This window comes from Nothoprocta perdicaria, unplaced genomic scaffold (assembly GCF_003342845.1).
Source record: "Nothoprocta perdicaria isolate Ctin4 unplaced genomic scaffold, notPer1 scaffold_135, whole genome shotgun sequence".
In the NCBI taxonomy this organism is placed as follows: domain Eukaryota; kingdom Metazoa; phylum Chordata; class Aves; order Tinamiformes; family Tinamidae; genus Nothoprocta; species Nothoprocta perdicaria.
In genome coordinates, this window is record NW_020454483.1 from 539927 (window position 1) to 565568 (window position 25642).

The window sequence follows — 25642 nt, forward strand, 5'->3', positions numbered from 1 at the left end:
GATTCAGATTGAATTCAAAACAATTTGGAAAAAAAAAAAAAAAAAAGATCTTCACACATTTTGAAAGAATTTGACTTAAAGCCTTTGGATATAGATTGGGCCTTTGCTTTTAYGCTCTGGAAAGCTCCAAGGCAGCTTCCTGCTTCAAGTGCATAGTAGTGGCAATAACTGTTGTTATTGGGCTTCACGAAATGAGGATATATCTGGGATTGCATAACATCTCTAGAGCTGCTGCAGAGCTGTCCCCAGCAGCTCCTGTCCTTTTCCCAGCTCCATACATTTTCTGCCTGTTTTCCTCAGCTTGGTGCGGGTGATGGAGTTGACCCGAGACAGTGATGCAATTTCAGTGTTGAATTGGTGTACAGCAGAGCTTGTGGCTTAGAGATGTAAGCCCTCTAGCTGGTCACAAAACCCACGCACCATTTGGCAATGTGTTTCCAAACAACAGCTTGCCACAGAAGAAGCATGTGCTTCTCTGTCACTAAATAWGATGTAGCTCTAAGACAAGAAGAATGAATTTCACTGAGTCTTCTCGGCTTTATTTTTCACTACTGTTTATTTTTTCTGTATAGAATATTACTGGTAAATCTAGAATTTACATTGTATGCTGATGTGAAAATGTGTTATATGTGTGTGAAAATGTGAAACATACTGTTTTTAAAAACAGTAAGGATAAAATCTGTTCAAAGTTCAAAATCTGTAAAGACAAAGTTATTTACATGATAGTGGTTTATCTGGATTTGCTTAAGGATGGGTATAAATGCAAGATTTCAAATGCAAAAATTGTATGATACAGTATCAGCCTTCTGAAATTTCAAGCTTACAGGCTGTAAAAGGATAGAATTTGTTGGCTTATATTCAGTCTTAATAGTGTTTAGTAGTTCTTATTGCTTAAGTATTTTCCAGTATTTCTTACTCAGCAAAACAATTTTCTTGAAAACATAATTTTCTTCTCCAATGATAAAATTGCATAACAAAAAAATTGATCTTTTCAAAAGGATGGTTACATACCATCCACATACATTTTTAGAACTCTGCAGGCCCTTTGCCATCTTCCCCACAAACATAATGGAGCTCAGTAGATAAATGAATTCACTTAACTTTGAGTGTGGGGTGAATAGTGCTTCTCAATGTCATATGTCATGAAGAAACTGCTGACTTCTTGCCACTAAAAGTCAAGAATTTGAAACCCTTTGTCTTGATCAGTCAAGTACATTTTTGCTGCTTATCTAACAGAAATAGTTTCCACTAGTATGAAAAGTTTGAAGGATATTTTCCATAGTAAGTCCTAGCTTTAACCAAGGAGTCCAATGGTATCGTCATTAAGTAGAGATCATTTTTTTCCATAAGTCAGTGGGAGTCCTCAGTATTTTGGAGTATTTTACAGACATTGGAAGAAAGCCCTCTGTTCCTGTGAACTGTATGATATTTGCAAACCTTTGCAAATTTWGACTAAGGTTTTTAGTTGTGTTAACTCTATCAGTATCAGTCTTTTCAGGTAGAGTGAAAAGCTCTGCAGCACTGAATTTATGCTGTGTTATATTTTTTTCTTCAGTTGTGATATTCATTAACATACTCTAAACAGTCTCATACTTGTACTTTTCAGGTCAGAAAGTGTGCTATGGTGACCTCAAGCATTCGTGTTACAAGATAGCGTATTTCCAGGACTTGTCGAGACGTGTGGGCTTTCAGGAGGCTCGCCAAGCTTGTGAAATTGATGGTGGGGCTTTACTGAGTTTGGAAAGTGAAGCTGAACAGCAGCTAATAGAAAACATGTTACAAAACCTCACTAAATCAGGCTCTGGGATTTCTGATGGTGATTTCTGGATTGGGTTGTGGAGAAGTGGTGAAGATCTCGCTACAACTGCTTGCCCTGACCTTTACAAATGGGCTGATGGAAGCATTTCACCATTCAGGTAAGTTTATGAAATCAGTCATTGAGAAATAGAGTGCAAAGCTTAGTAAGCCAAGTTTATATAAACAAACAATAAAAGACTTTCTGCCCATGAAATTAATATCATACCTTATAAAATATTTCAGCTGGCAGTCAAGATTTTGAATATGAAGTTATAGACAGATGACATAATGTGGTTTCACTCTGCAATTTTTTTTACTCTTATCTCATGAATTTGCTTTTGTATGTTTTTCAGAGATCTTCTCCCCCACATTTAGGTGTGAGTTAGGATGTGATGTGGAAGCAGACAAATTCTGAAAGATTCTGGTCACCTCAAATCAGAAGGCCAGACAGCAAGGAAACTAATGCATAATTCTTTTGTTTCTAYCCCAACTTTTGAAAAGTCTTGGGACAGAATCATAGGCTTGTTAAAGGCCAGAAGATAGCTTAAAGTAGAAAGCTTAAAGAAAGAACTTAAAGTATGAAGGGACAGGTAAGGGTCAGATAAGAAAGAAATTGTGTAGCAGAATGTCAGAGAGTGACTTCTGCAAAGGTACTTTGGTTGTTCAGAGTTTTTTTAGAACCAGAGATTTGGAGCCTAGGCCTCAAGCCTAAATTTCCMGGAGGAGTTATGGGAAATGCAGCTTATCTTGAAAGAGAATGAGACCACTGGGTTTGACATTTTGTCATGCATGTAAATTGTTTTCCTAGATGTTTTGATGAATCTTTAATCTTCAACACTTGAATGTTTTTATGTGCRTGACTAGGAATTGGTATACAGATGAGCCTTCCTGTGGAAGTGAAGCCTGTGTTGTGATGTATCATCAGCCAACTGCAAACCCTGGTCTAGGAGGGCCATATCTTTATCAGTGGAATGATGATAGGTGCAATATGAAGCACAATTTTATCTGCAAGTATGGCCCAGGTAGGTAGAACTGAAGTCACATTTCATAGATGGAAAATGTTAGAAAAACCTGTACACACCTCCTGTGTGAAGGAACCTGTAGATATCTTGTGGCCACACTATCACACCTGAATAATATAGTGATTCTTTTAGTGTGTRAGCCAACTGAACATTAATAGGAGATGTAATAAATGAAATCTAGTGAAAATTGTACTTATTTGTCTGTGTCCAGTATTTTTCTCCATTAAACTGGGGTCTTATAATAAAGAATATTTTCATAGTTAGTTTCATTCTTATGTATTCTCAGTTTAATTTTAATTTAACTCATTCACTAATTTTAATTTAACTCATTCACTACTTACTCTAGACTCCCCAAAGCACTATGCATAGCCATATACCACTTCCCCTGCTCTTTGTGATGAAGGATGACCAAGGCATATCTTGGTCATACTGTGAATAGTGTTCTGCCCTTGCAATCTTTGAAAATTTATTTGAACGTATGTGTAACAGCTGTCTAGAAGTTTGGCTTAAAGAAAGTTCTGCATGTGTACACGTAGATCTCTGCATATGAAAAGCAGATGTATACTAGCTCAGATGGTGACAGAAAAATCCAGATTTTATGCAATTTGGCTGTACTTCCAGACATGACATAGATTCTGCATATGCCAGYAAGGGAAACATGACTATAAGCTAGAATTTTGTGCAAACAGAAAAAAGACATGAAAGGCAAACTTAAAGTTGAGTCTGTTACTGCTTCTCCTTTTGGTAGTATTTACAGTGAATGAAAAACATATTTTTCAACAAGATTATGCAAATATTTTCAAAGAGCTTTCAAAAAGTAGACACATCACAAATTTGGCTGAACAGAATCAAAATGCATATGAAATCCTACYCTTAGCATCCATTTGAGCTGTCTAAGTCTCCAGAGTTTCCTACCTGCTATCTTCGTACTCATGATCTAGCAGTGAACACAAGGCACATCTACAAGTAGAGGCACATCTACTGGTAGAGATCCAAAATATTTCTTCTATTAGTTTTTTTGTTTAGGTAATTTGCTTACTGTATCTTAATGAGAAGGATATCTAGCTAGTAAATACTGAATAATAATTATAAGGATTGAAATGTCCAAGTATTTCTCTCTCTCAAGTATTATTGACTAATAATATCTGCTCAGTCTCCTGCAGATCTTGGTCACACATGCCATACAGGGCAATTACCTATACAACTGACCAATATTTGTTATGAATTGTCACAATTATTTCTAAATGGAAGAATAAAATTTTAAGTTATAATATTGCAACATAATTTCACATTTTCATTTTGGAAAATATACTTGAAAAAAGAGGCTAATTTTCAAGTGCATTTTATACCTTTAAAAGCAAAGGTAAGTAAAATAATTATTCTTTAGTAGTGAGCTATTTACCCATTACAGTTGTGATCCGATACAGAATTATTAATTCCCATTGTTTCACCATCAAAAATTGCTCTTTTTGAGGGGATTGGCAGAAAACATAGCAGTAGCAGTGGAAACAAATCTATATTTCTTTTACCATATAGAAAGCATTACTAGCGTATAATGAGGAATGTTATATCAGTAAGGCAAACAACATATGTTGTTAAGATTGACATTGCTATTCAGCTAAATGCAGCACTGCTGAATTGTAGCTACTTACTTTTCAAAGCATTTAGAATTGTGCTCTTTAGAGAAGCAGACTATTTGCCAGAAGAGTGGATGTTTGAATGCATATAAATAGGTATATGACATTTCTTTCACTACCTAAAGAAAGTATCACAAAGTAAGAAGATTGCATTTGCTATCCAAAACTTAGTGAGACATACAAAAGACTTTTTTTTCTCTCCAAATTACTGTAATAGCTTTAGTTATTTGTAATACAAAACACATCCATTTTGCCAGCAGGATTTTTTTGCTGTTTTGAGTACATGGTGTACAGTACCTGGGTCCTACTAAGAATTATAGGTGGCAAAAATAAGAGTTGCATCTACTTGTATTCAGTGTTATGCAGAAATAGGCTGTCATAAGCAAACAACCACCTTTTTCCTGGTATTTATTTCCATTTTGCTTTAAGTTCTTTTTATAGTACCTCCCTTGACAATATTTAGTGTTGCAATGTTTTGTCTGGCTTTAAATCATATTGATTGTTTCAGGATCTTAAATTTAATTATAGGTCGGCAATTGCAACCACATTTAGTTCCTGACCAGCTCCTAGAGGTTTGAATATGCAATCAAATTAAAAACTCAACCCTCTCCAACCATCTAGAGCCAGCAACTCAGTTTTGTAGTATTATGGCATTTTCTTTAGATCATGGCCAAATACGGCCAGCTTTTACTAGAGTAGAAGAAATAACTGCTTTTGTTCTAGTAGGCTTTATTGCCTCTCTGGTTTCTCATTCCTGCCTTCTGCATTTATCAGTACACTTGTAAACTGAAGGTTATTATGACATTATAATCTTATACTAAAAGAATGATATTCAAACAATTACACATCTGTGGGCATCCTTTAWTAAGAGGGAATTCCTTCTGTCGTATGAGTAATCTTTTAATTATATCAGTGGCCCCAAGTAAACCTGTAAACCTCTGCTATATGGCTTGGGTATGAATTAATTGTCCAATTTATTATGCATTATAAGAACTACAATGCTGTCATTCCTCTTTTGGTAATTTTATTTCTTTACTGTTTGGTATATTATAATTCACTGCTGATTGTTTGCATTTTAGGGCTGCCTATTCCAAAACCAAACCAAATAACATAATTGACTGTCTATTTCTATCATACTGCGTGCAAACTAATGTAGAAAAAAATCTGTTTTATTACATATTTTTTCATTGTTCAACTATTGATTTAACAGATAAAGTCCTGGAAAAAGAATTAAGAGACAGAGCAGAGGTAGAATACGGTAAGATATTTTGAAACACTAATTGAGTTGCAATTGCAATGGTAAATACATAATCATAGGATAATTTGTAAGAACCAAAAAAATGTATAAATTGGAAAAACAGAGATTAGTACTGGAATAAATGAGAAATGAATCCTATAGAGAGTGTACAATAGTTACAGAAACATGAATATAGTTCAGAATACTGTTCCGGATGTAATCCCAATTTTGCAGTAATTAACATTGACATAGTTATATCATTGAATGAACAGTGTTCATTTATATGAACCTGGAAATTTTCATCCTTCCAAATGTAATTACTATTTATTTAACAATGTAGCTTCTATATTTTTTACTTACTGTTTTSCTAAAATGTCTAATATCTTTCTCAGGTATATTTCCAACAGTGCCAGCTGGGAATCCTTATGATGCAAACAAACCAGAAGATCAGTATCATGTTATTGCTACTGAAACAGGTAATGTAGTCATACGAATTCAGTGTTCTGGTAGAAACGTTAGCAGTAGACTTGGTTATATTAATTATGAACTATTTCCATTATTGTCAATGCTATCAATTGGCCCAGGAAATCAGGAAATGTCCTGAAAAAATATACCCTTGAATAACATTTCCAGAGTTTGAATTGGTCCCTTTTTTGGTTTGTTTATTTGTTTTTTGCTATTGTAACTGTGGAGACCAAATATTACCTGTATCACCGCACACTTTGTTCCAGGTCTGTGGTGATGTGGTGGTCCTTGAAATTTGTACAATGCTCCTGTGAACTTGGTTGATCTCTGTTAAGGCACAAGATTTTCTTAGTGATCACCCAGCTATGGGACATCTTCTTCTAGCCTGTGATAGCCAACACCTTGATCTCTGCCATCTGTGAGGTTTTCCTCACCTCACTCATAATCCTGTAGTATTCCAGCACTGGATTATGGAAAGTTGTCATTCCTTTTCCACCTCAATCATCTTGTTTTGAGAAATTTTCCTAGCTGATCTTCTAACTGTTTTTTTTGTAACATCAGAGGAATAGATATGCTGATATTTTGAAATAAGTACTACAAGTTTTATGAACCATAAGAAGACTCAATATCCTAACACTACTGCACACAAATSCAACAAACAAACAGGTGTAGTATCTGCATATTCACAAATATGCTTGCTAATGAAAATATATTGAAAAAAAAAGGATGATGAGTAGGAAATGATATTTACAATATGTACCTTAAATGCATACTTATATAAAACATGAACATATAATAAATGAAAAATGTTTCAGTTCGCTGTGGAAACCAAACCCAGTCAGCTATTCTAGACAGTGACTAGTTATTCCTTATAGAATAAATGCAGAAATATTATTTTATTTAAGCTAATGTATGTTGCTTGTTTTACTCTAGATCCTTTTATTGACATAGTCAGGAATATTTCAATACAGAAAGCATTAATGAAAAACATTTGCCTTGTAGGTATAATTCCAAATCTAATATATGTCGTAATACCCACTATACCGCTATTGCTGTTGATATTGGTGGCTTTTGGGACTTGCTGTTTCCAGATGCTTCATAAAAGGTAAAATTTTGACCTGAACTGCTTTTATAATGCAGAATTCATATTTTCATTGGCCAGCTATCCATCCTGAAAGACTATTTACATCYGTTGCCAAGTATGCAAATGAGTATATTTTCATGTCTAAAAATTCAAGCAGTTTACAGCTGTTACTCCTTTGGTTCTATAACAGTYACAGGTCTCAAAGTATATTTGTCCTTAGGTTTACCCACTTCGGAAAAATGCTGTCTTTGACTATTCAATATTCTGAGCCACTCTCAGCATTGTTACTTCACCTCTTCCAACATGATTGCCACCTCTACAACATCTGGGCTTTAGTGTGGATATAGTCACTGACAGAGGAGAAGAAAAAGGACTCACCACTTTTTCTGACCAAAGGTCACTTTTTCTGACCTTGCAATTTCTTATTACTTCTTGTATGTTCTTAGACAGATAGATTGTTAAACAGTTTTGTTATTACACAAATAAGAAGGGTATATGTTTCAGTTTATGCCTTAAAGTTTTTGGGTTTTTTTTTTACAGTTTACTTTTCTCAAAATATGCTAATACAAGAAGTTTCTTTCCTTTTTTTTCTTCCTTCTGGAATAATCTTTCTGAGAGGAGTTTTAATTCGTGAGTGTTCTCATGTTATGGACCTCAGAAAAAAAATAGTTAACTTTTTTTATGGCTAAAAACTGTTTTGGTAAAATAACAACAACAGTAATAATTTGGGAAGCTCTCTTATCCCTCATGAAAATGTGGGACTACTATTAAGAAGTTTGTGATATGACTAGCTTAAGAAATTGGAAAAATATTTGTCCTTGCTTTAAGCCTTTATTTTCCATCTTTGTGGCTTGAATTTTCTGTAAATATTTAAAATCATTATTTTAAGAATGAAAACACTTTATATATCAATCTTCTCATTTTATATCTACATACACTGTGGTGTTCGTGATACTCCTTAGTTGTGTGTCCCACTGAGAAAAAAGTCAACATAGAGAAAAGATATTCAGATATCTGCATTAGAAAATAAATTGTGTCCTAATGGCATGCTCTTTTATATATATATAAAAAAGCACTTTCAACCTCAGTTACTGCAGGCAAATTCATGCTAATGAAAGTTTGTGTAGTCCCAGTGCTGAGGTTTGGATAAAAGGATGGAAACTCAAAGCAAAACAGTAATAAAGGAATCCTATGTTTAACAACAGAACTTAGTTAAATATAAATATGAAACACAATACAGAAGACCTGGATTTCTTGGTAAGTACAATGATGTATACTTTAATACCTCTCCTAGCAATTTTTTTCCTCCCTCAAAAGGAAGGTTTTTGAGGCTGAAGTAAAGATCAGTTCAGCTCTCAAATAGTGTTGGCAAAAAGATGGAATTCATAGTCCACTGAAATCAATAGCAACAGCAGTGTCAATTTCAGTGGGCTTAGATCAGGCCTTTGCTATAGCAGTCCATCCTGAAATAATTCATCTGGTGTGATAATAATTCATGTCTGTGCATGACAGATACTGGAAATCAGCTTAGAAAATTTTATTTTTCTGTTTGGCTAATTGATTTGGTAGATGAACTGATACAAAAAAAGAAAAAATAAAGAAGGAAGAATATGAACTAAAATAACCTATTTTGTCCTTTTACTTTTTTACTGTTTACTTTCAAAATATTCATTTTTTATTACCCTAAAACTTCCATTTAAAGAAAATAAAATGGAGTTTTCTTTCAAATTTATTTAAGTCAAAAGAAAATACAGTGGCACCTCAAAAATGAAATATTTTCTTTTTTATCTGCCAAAACAAAGATTTTAGTTCTAAAACAAACAAAAAAAAAATCTTTTTTTTTTCATCCAAATTCACCAAATATTTTGCCACTTACTTTTGTTCATCACAGATACACAATTTTGGCACAAAATGCAAATCTAAAGAAAGAAGCAATTACTTTCATTGGTCAGCTGGTCACTGCAAAGCTTTRGAGAAGGTATTCTGTCCTACTGGGGAAAGAGGGATTTCCAACTTTCCAAATGAACTTGACTTCTCATTCTTTTTTAGGCTGCCACAACACCGTGACCTTTCCTCTGAAAGCCACAATCCATGGGCAACCAGGACATGCCTAGCTTGAAAGGTCATGACTAATTTTGCCTGGCGTGGGCTCTTAAAGGGTAGTAGTAAGGCAAAACAAAACATCTTCCTCATAGTTAGTAGAAATGATCAGCTCATTCATGCTTAGATGGTCTCCCTTTCATTTCTTCCAGGGAAGCAAGGAGAAACTGCTTCAAAGACCCATCTCCATTATCATCTGAATGCCTTGCAGAAAGTTTAAATTCCAACCTGGTATATTTCTCAGTTTCTACAATACATTTCATAGTAAAAACAATAATATCCTCAAGCTATTTATGGCACCTTATTACCTTTCTAACTAAAACCTATTTTCTAAACTAATGTATAGCTGGTGAAAATCAGCATAGGTTAGCTGAACATATGTCATTTGGTGACAGCTAAAGTTCTGATCCAAAGTATTTAGAAATTTCTTCTTGCTCTGAGGCAAGGACTCTTTATTCAAGGCATTTCATTACAGTTTTCAAAATATGCCTAATTTTACCATTATTAATCTGGAAGGCATTAGTGAACCTCCTACAGAAAGAATATTGGAACTGTTTGATCCATTGAAATTGCTTTGTTTATAGCATTGTTGCCTGATCTAAAGTCCACTGAAATCAATAGGAGTCTTTTTAATTACTTCAATGGGCTCAGGTACATAATGCATTATTTTGTAAGACTTCAGAGGTAAGTCTGGAGGGACTAAAAATTACAATACAATATGCTCCCTCAAGGTACATTTTAAATCAGGTTAAACTCACATTACTCACTGAAACTTACTTACATCTGAAAATATAGGACTGCTGGGATCTTCACTCCCAGGCTTCCAAATGACAGAAGTATGTAGGAGCAGAAAGTTTACTCCTCCTTTTGTTTTTTGTTTAATTGTAAAAAAAATAGCAAAGTGGAAATTATTCTGGCCAGGGTCTAAAACCTTTTGGTCTAAATGCAGCTGTAGTGACTCATTAAGTGCCAATGTTTTCATTAGACTACAGTGCAGCGTTTTCTGCCATCTAAGTGAAGGAAGGTGGTGCACTGTGGTAGTAGTACCAGCCAAGACGTTAGTCATGAGGAAAGACAGACTTCAATTTAAAGAGTACCTCAGGACTTCTTGTTCACACTAGAGACTGAAGATTGTACAGTGTTGCAGAGCAAGTGTTTTTGGAAATGGTTTTATCTTCTTTATTGAAAAAAAAAAAACAAACTAACACCACTTTTAAGTGAAAACTAATCTTAAGGAAGCTTTCTACTAGAGACATTCATCACTAGGAGTCTGATTCATATCTCATTATTTCATTAGAAATAAGGTCAAGTGCTGGAGGGAAGAAACTTCTGGCTCACCTGCACGGGGCAGACCTGCATCACAGTCACGCGGGTGCAGCTCCAGCATGAGCATGGGCAGGGTTGCAGTGGATTTCCTGGGTGGGTGGGCTACAGCCTGGGCATGCTGGACACATGCTCCAGGGCACGCGCTCCCGTCCTCCTCATAGTACTGGTCTGTGGTGAGGAAAGCATGCGGCCAAGTCAAACAGTGTCCACATGTATCTYTGGAAAAGACTGCTTGATATGAGTAGATGTGGATGTCTGTGAACTGAAAACAATTTCAGTTCTTCGGAGGAGATCTCCTAAACACTGTGGTCTTTGATAACAGTTGCTTGCCTTGACTGACCACTGTTGTAATATTGTCAGTGCACCATAGGCGTGACCTTTTCGTAGAAGGAAAATCTGTACTATGTATGCAATAAAGATGACTTCAAGGAGGTCTGAAAGAACCAGATCTGATCACAAACCTGAATCAGGACCGCAGAGGAACATGCATACTGAAAATCATTTATATTTTTATTTTTCAGTAAAGGAAGAACAAAAACCAGTCCAAACCAGTCCACACTATGGATTTCAAAGACACCTAGGAAGGACAGCAGCATGGAGGTATAACGATTTAATGACTGAAAATGAAGCAAAAAATAATGTTTTTGCAGTTAGGCTGTATTATAGTGTCATCTCAGAACATTAGCTTGGAATGGCTTGAAAATTGCAAAGGATCTGATGAAAAGATGAACTGTAAGCTCCCTCTTGAGGCAAATGTTTGGATTTTTTTTATATGCAATGTTTGATTATTAATTCAGTAACAAAATATGCTGTGCTAAATAAAGGATAAGTGTTTATTTTGCTAAGAGACATAAGTCAGCTAGTAGTAATCAATGAAAAGAATGGTGCATTTGAAGTTTTTATGGGAAAATATCTACAATGTATATCAGTTTTAAGATTCTTTGTAGCAAACACAGCTTGTTTCCTTTAATCTTTCCTGCATTGTAACTTAGTTGATGTACTGTAAATTGAATCAACAGTTTTACAGTGTAACAAAATTATTTATCTTTGCATAAATGTTTGATACAAAACTTTTGTTCAGTATTTATTTGTATACTTTTAAGACAGTTCTTGATCCTCAGATTTTATTTTATCTTACATAAATTTTGCTCATTATTAGAAACAACTACTATGTTGTGATAATACTCATCTACTGTGGCATGTTTTGAGGATTCATAAAAGTCATTTGACATTATGAGTTCACTTTGCCAGTATATGACCATATCTTTGGGCCATGTTTATTGGTCCAGAGTCAACATAAATCGTTTGGTCAGTGATACAACCTTAATGAGGTGTGCTTTGATTACAGCTTTTGTTAGCTGTTTTTTAAATGCAATGTTATTTACTCCTCTCTCAGAGGAAAAAGATAAAAGGCAATTATCACAATGGGTGAGAATTTAAGATTATAATTACTTGTTTAGGTAAATACATAAAAAATATACTGAATATGATTTAAATATAATATTATATTTAAATATAAAGTTTGTTAGGAATAATGTAACATTTCATCAAAGGAGAGAAGATAAATGACTTTTCTTGCACTAATCATTCATATCAATAGCACTCAAACTGATAGCCAGAAAAAGATTAATTAGGATAATTGGAAACGAGATTTAAGAGTTAGTTCTGATGCATTTAAAGTTATTTAAAGGAATTTTTAATATCAATAATGTTCATTCTTTTTTGGTTCCATAAAATCTTTGTTACCAAAATGATCTTACCATTTACTAAGATGAGATCGTGGGCTGGCAGCACCACTCAGTCTTGTCTGATGATGAAAGTCTGGTGCTGTAGCAGAATGGCTGAGGCTTCTTGCTTCATTTGTAGTATGAGCTCAAGCACCTGAGTTTAAGCTGAATTCACCTTCAGTTAACATGGATGTAAAACTACCACTGGGTCGAAGTCGGGGAGAGCTGAATGGATGTGTTAACATATTACTCTTGGGAATGCCTAAACTGCACGAGCTGATGCTGAACTCAGCTTTTGAAGTTCAGATGTATGTATCGGCTGTTACGAGTAAAAATAGTTCAGTCCCACAAACAGTAATTGTGCAGCACTATTGCTAAAGAATTTTTGAAAGCATCATGAAGTTGCTGTTATGCCAAGCTTTTGCTTCTTCTTTGAGAAAAAAATATCCATGCTCCGTAACCCAGGTATGTATTGTTTTTCTTACTTAAAATATCCTGTAGTTTCTCTAATTCGTCACAGGTCCTTCCTTTGCTCAATCGCTTATTTCAATATCCTCTTTAGTGATTACAAATATAGAAAAAATACTATAATTTGACATTATCACCAAGATGAAATTAGTTTGTCCTTCTTAACCTAAAGATTGCTTAACTTTATTGAGGGAAAGAGAGAATGATGATTGAACAGCATTACAAAATTGTCACCTTATTATACTTTCTGCTTCAAATAATCATGTAAAGACACAACAGTCTATATTACAATTAGTGCAAGTGACAAAGTCACAGAGAAGTGACAGATTTTATCTTCAAGCAGCTATTAGGACAATGAAAACATTTTTCCCTTGYAAGTGTTATGGGGTGAAGGGGTTGCTGGAGAACTATCGACACTCTCTGAAGGAGAGATGGAAACTGGCAAATAAAGCTTTATATGTTATCAACTCATGTATTCCATATGGAAGCAAGAAATATAGATAATATGAAAGTATTTATTTCTAATAATTTTACCTGCTTAGGGGAAGGAAATACATTTCTATGAACTTTTTCTGAACCTCTACTTACGTTCCAGATAAAATCTAGGAAAATAAAAAGTATCTTTATACTTTTTAAGGGAGTTAATAGGTAAGAAGAAAAGGGAGAAAGTTTGTCCTGCTTCACAACTGAAAACAATACAATGAGATTGTATTCTGGTCCTTCTTCTGATGGATTTTGTTGATGGATTTTCTGAGCCTCAACAAATGTGACTTTGTCCATTAGTGTTAATGGAATTACTGTTTAAGGAAGTTAACTCTTCACTTACTTTAAACCTATCACAGTGGAAAAACAGCTATTACAAGTAACAGGCTTCAACTGGTGCTCCTTAGAAGAAGCTAAGCCTTCCTTCCTTAGCCCTTTGTCAGTAAGTGTCTTAAAGAGAAGACCAAGGATTTGCTTGTGTTTCTTTCTTTAGCCTTTAACTTTCATCCAGTGCAAGGGAGTGTTGATTAGCATGAAGTTTGCTTCCCCTGTTTCAGAGCATCTTGAGCTCTGTACACTGAGTTGTGACTCAAATCAAAAATCATCCATGCTGTTTGCAGCATGTTTTATGTTGGCTGATGACAGAATGGTGATCATTGGTTTCATCAGACTATTACAGGCAACTAAAATAATGGTGAATTAATGGAAACGGGAACATTTGTGACTCAGAATTTATGCTGAATTTATCTAGACATAAATTTATTGATATAAAGTATTTAGTTTTAATTCTACTATTCTATATTTCATATCATAGAATCACAGAATCCTTAAGGTTGGAAGAGACCTCTAGGGTTCATCTAGTCCAACCCCCCTGCATATGAAGGGTCACCCAGAGCATGTGGCACAGGACTGCATCCAAAGGGACCTTGAAGATCTCCAGAGGGGACTCYACAACCTCTCTGGGGAGCCTGTTCCAGGGCTCTGTCACCCTCACTGTTAAGAAATTTTTCCTTAAGTTCCTGTGGAACTTTTGGTGCTTCAATTTGTGGCCATTTCCTCTAGTTCTATCAGTGGCCACCACTGAAAAGAGGCCAGCTCCATTCTCTCTGCCTCCCATCCTCCCTCATATGTATTTCCTTATTTGAGATTTAAAGAGGAAATTTTTCAGACTAATGGTATCGCTTACTATTTAGCTTAAAATAAATCTGTAGCTTTTACCTGGGGAAACAAAGAATGCACATGAAAGTATATTACTATATTTCTAGGAAGCACATTTTTTAGTAACTGGGAGACACTTTGAGTTGGCTCTCATATTCATTAATGTAAGAATTGGCCAAAGATCCAGCACTTAGGATAGTTAGAGTAACATCCTGGGCTATTAGAATGTTTCTGCACATTCATTCTACCAGCAAAAGAATCCAGAGCAAGAAATGAATCTTTTTCAGTAATTCTGTATTTCACCTCTAAGTTAAGGATTTTAACTTGTTTCATCCACATCATTTTATATTTGATTGTGGAATGCACTTTATTCTCAGTAGCTGTTTTTCAATAGAAAATGGAGAATAGTGAGAAAATGGAAAATAGGAGAAATAGCATAGTCAACTACTAAAGATAGGATTTGCAAACTTGATATTTTTCTCCTTTTTTTTTTTTTTAATAGACAGCCTTTTTTTAGTAGAAATACCCAGTTTTAGATAATTAATTTACAATGGTAAAAATAAAATTTCCTTTTAAATCTATTCATGCTTTCTGTGGACAACAATAAGCATCTATCAGTGTTGAAGGTAATATTACTGGAGAAGAGTTTCTTCATCCTGTCATAAGTTGATTAACAAATTTATCTGTTCCTTTGGAGAATTAAACATTTATGTAGGATGGAAAAGCTGAACAAGCAAAAGTCATTGCCTGTATTTTATTCAGTAAGAAATTGTAAATAGCTGCCTCCTGACCTAGACAGGTTATTTCTATACAGTTTTCCTATTGTTAAAAAAAAAAATAAAAGGTAGGTCAGGAGGGTAAACAGCTACCACGCATGATCAGGGAGAATTTGTAACTACTGGAATCTTCAGGAATCTAATTAGAGACTCATGTAACTGATGCTGTCTGGATTTTTGTTCCTTTGTTTTCTTTTGTTTTATTTTTTATGGTCTTGAGCTTTTCCCCTAATTCTTATGAAGACCTCATGGCAGCTTGGGACTTCAGAATTGTTTCCAGTAACACAAAACCTTTAAAGGAGTGCTGGTTTGGCATTTATTCAAAAAACCCTTCTTGTTTCCTCATCTTTATCCTATTTCTATTTACTTCAGAGGTAAGGTAAAACTTGTTGGAAAACAATATTGGGGTCAACTCACTCATGAACTCAGAAATTGATCTGGCATTGCCAGATTGTTTGTTGAGAGATTTATTTGAGATAAGCTCATTTAAAAACTCAGCTATGCTACTGCTAGTAACTTAAGCCATATGTGTATTAAATATACTCCATCACTTCATTCTGATCATCTTCTGAGAGGGCACAAAGCTTAGCAGTGTCTGCTTTCCCCTTTTTTCACACAGTCCTCAAACATAACATTSTAAAACATTTGACTTGGACACACACTTTTATTAAATAAATAAGACCAGGAAAGAGAAGCATCGAGATGTGTTTAAAAAAAAWAACGTTGAGAAGCAGCAGGCAGGTTGAGGAATCACTAGTATCATGTTCTTTAGAACTGTGTTTTAACTTAGCTTCATATTCCGAGCACTTCATATCTTCATTTAGTATTGTAAGCACCAAGTGAGGAGCCTTCTTACAAAATTATTACATATGTAGATAAACAGGCACAGTAAATAAAATGCATTTTTGTATTTTGAGACAAGAAATTAAGAAGACTTTAGGTTCCTATACTAAGCTATAAAGAAAAAATAAATGACATGCATCATATTACACTGACAGAATCTTACACTTGAAGAAAAGCCTCTTTCTAAAGGAGCTCAAGAAGTAAAAACAGAATTTTCTGRTATCTTTTGTCATTTGGAAAGTTTAAGTGCTACCACACTATTTTCTTTAGTCTAAACATATTTAATATTAAAGAACAGTACAGAAGTACTAATTTCTACTATCAAAAGACAAAAACATATATCAAAGGAAATCTACTACCCATTTAGTCACCCTTGAATGTGTATTGTTAGATATTTTAATTTCCATTTTATAAGAAGAAAGTTGTAGTGTGAGTCTGGTCTTGCATGTGTATAATTACTTGAGTAATTGCCAAAACGTTTACCTAAAAAGACTTAAATGCTATATTTAGTCCTTATATAATTCCATTAATTACAAACAAATTACACTAGAGAGAACTTTTGGCTTACATTCAATTTATTCATTAAAAAGCAGTATGATACATGATCAACCTTCACACACAATTTATAAAGCTCATTAAAGAGCTTTTTCTAAGAGACAAGATAGAAGCATTCTCATGAGCTCCCAGACTAAACAGAGTACATATACCTTCATTTTGATATGTGATGATTACTGAACTAATTCACCTTGCATTGAAATGAGAATGTACTTTGAGAAATGCAGCATTAAGCTTAAAAGTAGTTAACATATTTGACCTGAAATGGATAATTTAAAACATTTTTTTCAATAAAGCACTTGTAGCTTACAAATATGTATATATGTTTTTTATACTGCCAACACTTTGAAGCCTTCTACTATAAATTTTGTGTACTGAGGCTGAAAGAAACTAATGTTTCCTCTCTATGGACAAATAACAGAATCACATCTCATATTAACAAAAAATTAAAGGATTAAACTATTAATTAAAAAAAAAGTTCTCAATTGAGGACAGGGAAAGGTGTAATAACTAACATTTTCTTCCCTAAAATTTAAATCTAGACTGCATTTTGAGAGATATTTAGCCAGTTTCTGTTAACTGTGAATTTTGAATTTTACTCTGTTTTACATAATTTTATGCTGGCTTATTTTCAACCTTTAAATATTGTTTGTTTCCTTAAAAAATAAGCTAATGGATGATTTTTCTGATCCAATTCACAAACTTTGTGACTCGAGCATACACGCCTGGTCGTTGGGGAAGTGCACACTGATAACCAAATGATGTTACACCGGCCAAAAACCACTTGTCACCATCTTCACACGTCAGAGGGCCACCTGAGTCTCCCTGCAATATGCAAGTCAAATATTAAATGTGGACAGTGTCAATTTTGAAAAAAAAATCAAATAATTTCAAATAATTTTGTCTATGATGTTTTGTTCTTGCTTTATCTTCCTCACTGCAACCTGGTATGCCTTGAACATTGTAAGTGAGATCAGTATAGATTCTTTGAGAATAAAGGAATAACTAGTATTCCTTGTCACTTCAGGAGTGAGTTAATATAACTGATACTATTTGTGTCTTCATTCAGCCCCATTAATGGAACTTTGAAGAGTTCTGTTGGGACCCAGCCATCAAAATGTTTCTGCCTGTGGCTCAAGGCAGAACTATCCATAATAGTTTAAAGACTGCAAAAGCAGCCTGAAGGCTGAAGTACTGTCAGGATTCACTTGTTCCTCTTTGCACACAGGTGAATGGTCATTGATCACAATTCTGGTCACTCGTACTCTATCAGCCTATCATACTTTGCATATTTTTTTTTTAGTTTGAAGGGCAAGTTGGAAAAAGCAAAGTCATTGTAGCTGAAGAAATGGCAAGGGTAAGTAGCCTTGCACACACTGTTTCTGGACTGTGGATTAAACTAGCCAAAGTCATTGCTCTTGGTGAAGGCTTAGGGTTGTTGTGGGGGTAAGGCAAAAGCAACTACCAAAGAATGCTCCTCATCAGACTTTGGGAGAACCAGTCAGTCTCTGTACCATAGACGCTACACTGCTGAAAGCAAAATTACGTGGGCACCGACAGTGACTGCGTCTTCATGGAGACACTAATAGCATAGCTAGAGTAGACACAAACTATATTCCCAAGGAAGCAGCCTGTGGGAGTAATACAGAAAACCTTTCCAAAATATTGTGGTATCTACTCAGAAAAGAAGTTTACAAATTTCGGGAAAAAGCATCATTGCTCTCTCTTTTTCCCTGCCTGAGGTATTTCTGAGATTTGGATCTGCTTATAATGCTATGTCCCTCTTTTCTATAAACCTATTCCTGTTTTCCCCATGGATTTCTTCAAAGCTTAGTGCAGAAAGTTTCCATACTCTCATTTCTATCCCTCTCTTGTTACTGTCAAGAAGATACAAAATAGATTTTTATATTTTACAGCATGTATCCTGAAAAAGCATAAAATAGGCAAAACATTTTGAGTAGAAATTATATTCAGGGAGTGAATGCCTCAGTTTTAATGATCAAAAGACAGGGATCAGTTATTCAGTAATTAGATGTGTTATATGCTGGCAGTAGAAATGATCTGCCTATATTTACCTTACAGGAATCTACTCCTCCTTTGTCATAGCCTGCACACATCATGTTCTCAGTAATATTATATTCTGGCATCCATTGCTGGCATTTTTCATTTGTAATGAGAGGGACTTCTGCTTCTTGCAATATATTTGATGTGGGACCTGGTGAAAATACAGAGTAAATTTGACCACTGTAGTAAATATGTACAACATGCTCAGAACATGAATAACTTTGTTCGTATCCCAAAATTCTAGGGACACTGTAGAACAGCAGGAAGCCCTATCTCATTCCTGTATTCTTCTGGTTTATACTGCTGTAATAAAATCACTGATTAAATCACATTTATTGACTGAATCCTGTCTTTCACTTCTGTAATGGAATTTAATCTAGTTATACATAAATTATGGTCAGCAAAATCAATGACTCTGAACTTACTCTGGTGAGATCTAAGGGTTAAATAATGGGATAGGGATTTGAATTGTCCAGTATTTCATTGTGGAACTTTAGGTAATTCATTTTTTTATAAAAACTTCTATTATTAATTCCCACCCGAAGTTCCGAATATGATTTTACTCAGAAAGCGTGAGTAGAAGTTAAATGGACATGTTTATTGGAAGCTATTCCATTATTAATGACAGTTAAATGACATGTTTATTATTTAGCAATGACTCCAAATCCCAAGTACATGATACATGAACAGGGCATGCACTTCACAGTACTATCAGTATGCTGACTTTTCTGGGAAATCATTTGTAAATAGAAACATTAATCTCCCATCTCCTTATCTCAGAACTAGACATAAGATCTACATATTTCATGTTAAGAAAAACAGTCATCCTAAGAAATTAAAAGGGGATGGAGAGATTTTTTTTTTCATAATTTAATGACCTCAAATACTTTTTTTTTTTTTTTTTATAATAAATATGTTAGAATTCCAATACCCAGCTTTAGGGCAGAAAGGTGGCAGTGTTTGATTACCTAACTTCCATATGTGGGAGGACAACCCTAACCTATTTGACCGTAGCAACCCCTGTGGAACCAGGAGCAGGTTTTTGCTTTGCTTCATGCCTGTCATAACCTGCCAAGTAAATTACCCACCTTGGTTCAGAATTCTACCCCAGCCAGCAATGGAGCAATTACTTCCTGGTAAAAACTCTTGACTTTTTTCTGGCAAGCAGATAGGTTGTATGTAGTCTGTGAATGGGAAATAAGCAATCAGTGTCAACCTCGTTTCTGTATTCAGGTTTTATGAAGTCATAAAGGAAAATGTGCATTGATTCAACCCCACTTCTCATGCAAAATATTCAGAAAGTACTGGACTGGGTCCCGAATGATTAGGTTCTAAAAGTATAGCCATCCCATCACCCTTGTGTGCTTAAAGATAGTATTTTGTACAATAGAGTAGGTCTGTTATATATAAGAATACCAAATATTGGTATATATAAGAATACCAAAGAATACCTGTATATTGTACTTTGTGTCGAAGATGCATCATCGCAATATCATTGTCTTTTGTGCGAGTATTATAATGAGGGTTTATAATTATTTGATCAATTTCCAGACGTACTGTTAAAGGATATGTTGTATTCCTTTGGTCATGCAAACCAAGAACCGCTTTCCATTGAAATAATTGTAAATTCCTCCTGGAAGTTCAAAAAATATTTACAATTATCAATTATTAATGAAAAAATTCAGAAATATGTTAGGTAAAATGTTAATCTTTAACCTTATGGTAAGGTATAGCATTTGCAAATTCTGTTGTAATAACTAGGAGAAGATAGTGGAATTACTTACAGATCAGTCATAAAATACTGTATTAAGTCATTAAAGATTGTAGAAATCTGGGGTTGGATTTTGATGTTAAGCTTGTAATGCATTATTTGTAAAGAATTAATCAGGCAGTAGTGCAGCGGAGGAAAAGACATTAGCTAAATTACTGTGGCTTTTTAAACACTGGAGAGAATACTTTTGAACACCTACAACACAATTAATATTGGCCCCAGTCTGAAAATTATCATGGACTCAGAAAAGAGTAAAGAGTAAAGGCTAAAGAGTAATCAATCTACAATGCAAATGTTGTGGCTCATAGTCTCAGAAARTCAGTTTCTTTATATTTAGCTAAATTGAAAAAGAGATATTAAAATGAATTATGGAATATTATTCCATATTTATCGCTGAGCTATGTATGCTGGTTAGAGGCTATATTTAAATTAGAGAACTTAGAATTTGCCAATTTTTGATAACAAAGTTCAGGGTTTCAAAAATTTCTCTTCACCTGGATTGTTGTACTGAATCAATTTCTACTGATCTTTTAGTTTGACTTCAGGAGGTTATCTTGGTATAAGATAGGAACATTTAAAATTAATGCTCCAAATTAAGTGAAAGCTCCAAGCCCTTACTTAGAMAATTTGCAAAGTTAGGATTAAAAAAAATTAAGTAAAAATAGTACAGAAAAAAATTGAAATACCAAGACAGTTGTGGATTTATATAGCTTGATATGGAATATAGTTCCTACCATGAAGTAAGGGAGCATTCACATATCAGCATTAGCTCCATTGCATTATACTATGTAGTTATTTATAATGAAAATTGTTCTGTAATTATCAATATTAACCTTTCATTTTTGCCTTTTTGACCGCATATATAGTATCATATAGTATTCTGGGTATTGTGTAGAATATATGTTTAAAAATATGCATCACTTGTTTGAATGGGGCAGGTAACACCATCATCTGTATTTCCTAGTCAATGCAAATAAATCAAGATTCACTTCAATTACGCTCAATAAATCTTGATCAATCCTTCAGAGTGGAAAGAAAGAACTTTGAGGGATGAGGTCCCCTTTTGCATCATTGGCAGAAATTCAACTAAATAATAGAGGCTCACATTAATTATATGTAATGTGCAAATGCTCAGTATCGATACATATATTTAAAGTGTAATTCTTTATTGACAGAAAATCCTTCTTGGTTTCCATAAATCTGTACTATAAATTATGGAATAAGAGGTTAACAGAAAGTAAAGAGCATTTAGCTGGGCTCCACCCATGATTCGAACTGCAGTAATTAAGTATGGTGAGTTAGTGGTGAACTTATATCAGTATCACAAATTACACATAATCTGACGTCTTCTTAGCTTGTGTATAAAACAAAAGTTTCATCATCATTCTTAAAGTCAGAAAGCAAAGACATGGCATGAAAGTTATATGACTATCTCAGCTASTTTGCAAGGCTCCCTGTGGTCAGTGGAGATTAACAAGTGCTTATAAAATTATACTAATTTTATTCTAAATTAAATATTTTAAAAAATTTCTAAAACATTCCATTTTACTTCGTTTATTTTTAAACATATTCATTACTTTGGTTGTTTTTCCTCTGTAGTGCCTTCCAGAATGGTGCTCTGAAAATTGTTAGTCATTTAGCTTTACTTTTTTGAACCATTAAGWAATTCATTTTCAAACCTGAAACATTTTTTTTTCTGATGATTGAGAACTACCATTATTTTAACTTGAAAATCAAATATACCACAGCTTGACTTGTGCTGTTTGAAGTGCAAGCCTAGTGCTGCATCCATGCAGATAGAAAAGAACAAACTTGGTGAATGTGTGGTTCGCGATGGACTTCTGTATGAATCTGCAGTGTTTTACCCTACAGAGAACTGACTGATGGCTCAGGGTTGTACTCTAACCCAACTATACTGACAAACATCCATCATTCAGATAGTTCTATTTTTTGGGAATAGCTTAAAAAGAAATTAACTTTTAAAAAGAAATTAACATTACCCATATACACAGTGTGCTGCTGTCACCAGCCATTCATCACTAACAAGGGAAGCTCCACAAACAGGTGCTAAGTTATGAAGAAGTGAGACTATCCAAGGCCAAGCACCAGTTTTGGCATCACTTCCACCTACAATCCTCATTCCGCTGTTCTGCGTTACAAGACGTTTTCCACAAGCTAAAGTAAAATAAATAAATAAAAATCAATATTTATGTATTGGCACAGAGAGTTAATATGTTTAAAATAAATAATTCTTGTGAAAATACTTTGAAATTCCTAACCCACTTTTCACAAATATTGCTATTATGGAGAAAAGATTGGCATTTTATAGGTAAAATACAGAACTTCATAAATATGTAACTTGGATTTAGATGAATTATTCCTTAGACTTCCTGGATTTTGGATATATATTTTCATTGTAGATCCATCTCTACCATATATTCAAGACTAGAAACAAGAAAGATTATAATTTTTCCTGTATTTATATTATTTTGAGTATAGTTGTTATGATTGGTTCCCTAATCTTTCAATTCAAATAGTAATATTAGACCTTATTGAATGAACAATTTGATTACTGTGTGAAGTGGACTTGTACTTACATTTCAAGTTACATTGTAGATGAATGACCAGATTGTTCAAACAATACTCTCTAAAATGAAAGAACAATTAAATCATAAGTATCTGACATCAAGTAACATTAAACATCAGTMATATATACATGTATACACATTTATGTATATATATTTATGTATGTATAATTTCATCATTTTACTCCAGCAAAATGTTAAATATTGCATTTGGGTTATAGTCCTCGATGCTAGAGTTACGGTTTTTAAAAATTTTTCATTAATTTTTAAACAAATACTTAATAGCATATATAACAGCAATAAAAGTAAACTTGTATTTTAGAGAAAAGAGTCATCTGCATACAAGAGATTCTCAGGAAAATTGTAAATGGATATGGCATTTTTTCTAACTTTTAAGATGTTTTCTGTATCTTACCACTAGATATCAGTGTAAGTTTTTTTTTTTTTTTTTTTTTTTTTTTTTTTTTTTTTAAGAAAAAGGATAGTTTGGTATCAGTGTATCTTTTCACCAAGATTTGCCAAGATTTTCACCAACTGCATTGTAAAATAAGTAGCTTAATATAGAGGTATGGGAGTTAGTTAGGAAAGATATAAAATCAGAGTCTGAAAAACCAAGAGAACATACGTGAAAACTACTAAGCATTTCTGATATCCAGAGGTTTTAAGATTATCCTCATACCTTGTAATGAATCTGAACACTTGGGTCAGTGAAGGTACTTGCAGTTTAAATTTACTACATACAAAAGTATACCAGAGGAAAGAAATTCTGCCATGGAGTAGTTTTTAATATGTGTTTTTGCATTAATTTTGAGCAGAGAAAGAGAATGGGTACATAATACATTTWTATTACTAAATATATACTAGTATATATGTTATATATATTATTGTAAATATATTATACATAGAGAATAAATTATTTAATATAGTAAAAGCTTTCCTCATTATTTTCACACCAGAATTTGATGTCTCTTTTGGCAGAAATAATGTGATGTGATCCAACATTTTCACAATATCATAATGGTGATAGAAGAAGGGCAAGGGAGAACTGCATCCACCCCAATTAAAAGGGAATTGTTATGGGGGAAAGATGGTAGGGCATGCCTCCATCCCTGCAGGGTGTTACAGAGCCATTCTCCATTTCAAGATAGAGGCATAATTATAAGTGTGCAATTTACAAAGTGAAAACCAAATTTGGTAATTTCCATTGAAGTCTGAAGACTTCATAATGATGTGCCCATTTGACAYTGAATCATTAAGGAGGACAACCAGAAATGCATAAAGCCACAGAAAGTCAATACCATCTTCTGCACAAAATTCGCAGTGACTAATTCTTCCCCAAGCCTTCTATCTTGGATTAAAAAGGGTGGTTGGCAGTACACTACATTTGCTCCTTTATTTGGTCCTAACTTTTCTCTTATACAGGTGTATCAAATAGCCAGTGTAATATCCAACATGTCCTATTGTTCCCCAATTTTTTACCTTGAAGCAGAAAGTCATATGTAATGACATTACACATATGTAATGACATTACACATATGTAATGACCATCAGCATCTACTAATTGTTTCAGTAGAAGTTACTTTGTCAAGTTTAATATTTTATGGGCATCAGAGAACAGTTATGCTCTCTATGCACCACAATTTTAAAATCATATTACCTGTGCTGTTGTTTTCTTCGCTTTTAGCTGTGTTTGAATATAAACCAAAGGCATCTTGAGAAACACTTCATACAGTTTGATTTTTTTAATTTTTTTTTGCAATTAACAAATCTGTATGAACTTCCTCTCAATCAGTATATAAACAACAAATGTTTGAAGCTGTAGTTGTATCACCCTGTAAAAATCAACTGTCCACATGAAAAATGAGGCAAGAAATCTATTTCTACAACCGAAATACAACTAAGATGAATGAACTACCATTTCCTCTTGRATTAATCACTTTTTAGTATTTAAAAGATATGAAGAGAAGACATCTTTAAATCATAGCTGTTCTTTAAGATCTCTTGGAGCAATCCTTGCTTAGACAGCTATTTAAAAAAGAAAAATAGCTTACAAAGTCTTCCATTACTCTAAGACCCTTAACCACCAGTGAGAATGATAAATGTTTGGGATTAACATTGTATAATTAGAACATAAAAGGGCTCAATCTTACTGTAGATAAAATAGAGCACAGCAGTTTAAAAATCTTCTCCTGCTTTGCTACTGTGTGGTATTTGTCACAAAGCAAAACAAAAAGAAATTGAACTCCTGCCATCTTCATAAGATTTCAGCATTTTAGTAACTGCACAGTGATTTTCTGAATTAGTGCTTTTGGTAGGATTCCAGGAAAACATTTACAATAAGTATAAGAAGAAAGGCAGTAATTTAAAACATTATATATTGTTTTATTTAATGATGGCAAGGCTTTCTCCTGTTAGAGATACACTGTAAATCTCAAGATTTCATATGAATATAGAGCTGTGAAAATATTACATTTACAGTTAATCTACAAGACATACTGACGGTTTGTATGCTGCTTCAGAATCACTTCTAATAGTGTTTGGACT

The 25642-nt window shown here is 33.9% G+C and overlaps 2 protein-coding genes across 2 annotated transcripts in view; one reads left to right on the forward strand and one right to left on the reverse strand.

Moving 5' to 3' along the window:
• Positions 1 to 313: 313 nt before the first annotated feature.
• Positions 314 to 11694, forward strand: CHODL (chondrolectin). The gene is made up of 7 exons (XM_026033876.1): positions 314 to 359; positions 1607 to 1916; positions 2662 to 2819; positions 5667 to 5714; positions 6086 to 6169; positions 7161 to 7263; positions 11190 to 11694. Exons 1-7 carry the CDS (start codon positions 314 to 316, stop codon positions 11272 to 11274), a joined length of 834 nt encoding a protein of 277 aa, XP_025889661.1. The 3' UTR covers positions 11275 to 11694.
• Positions 11695 to 17347: 5653 nt separating this feature from the next.
• TMPRSS15 (transmembrane serine protease 15) overlaps positions 17348 to 25642 on the reverse strand; it is a 46011-nt gene continuing 37716 nt past the window's right edge. The window contains 6 exon segments of the mRNA XM_026033877.1: positions 17348 to 17503; positions 18754 to 18893; positions 19831 to 19926; positions 20194 to 20375; positions 22514 to 22688; positions 23111 to 23160. Coding sequence (XP_025889662.1) covers positions 17348 to 17503; positions 18754 to 18893; positions 19831 to 19926; positions 20194 to 20375; positions 22514 to 22688; positions 23111 to 23160 — 799 coding nt within the window.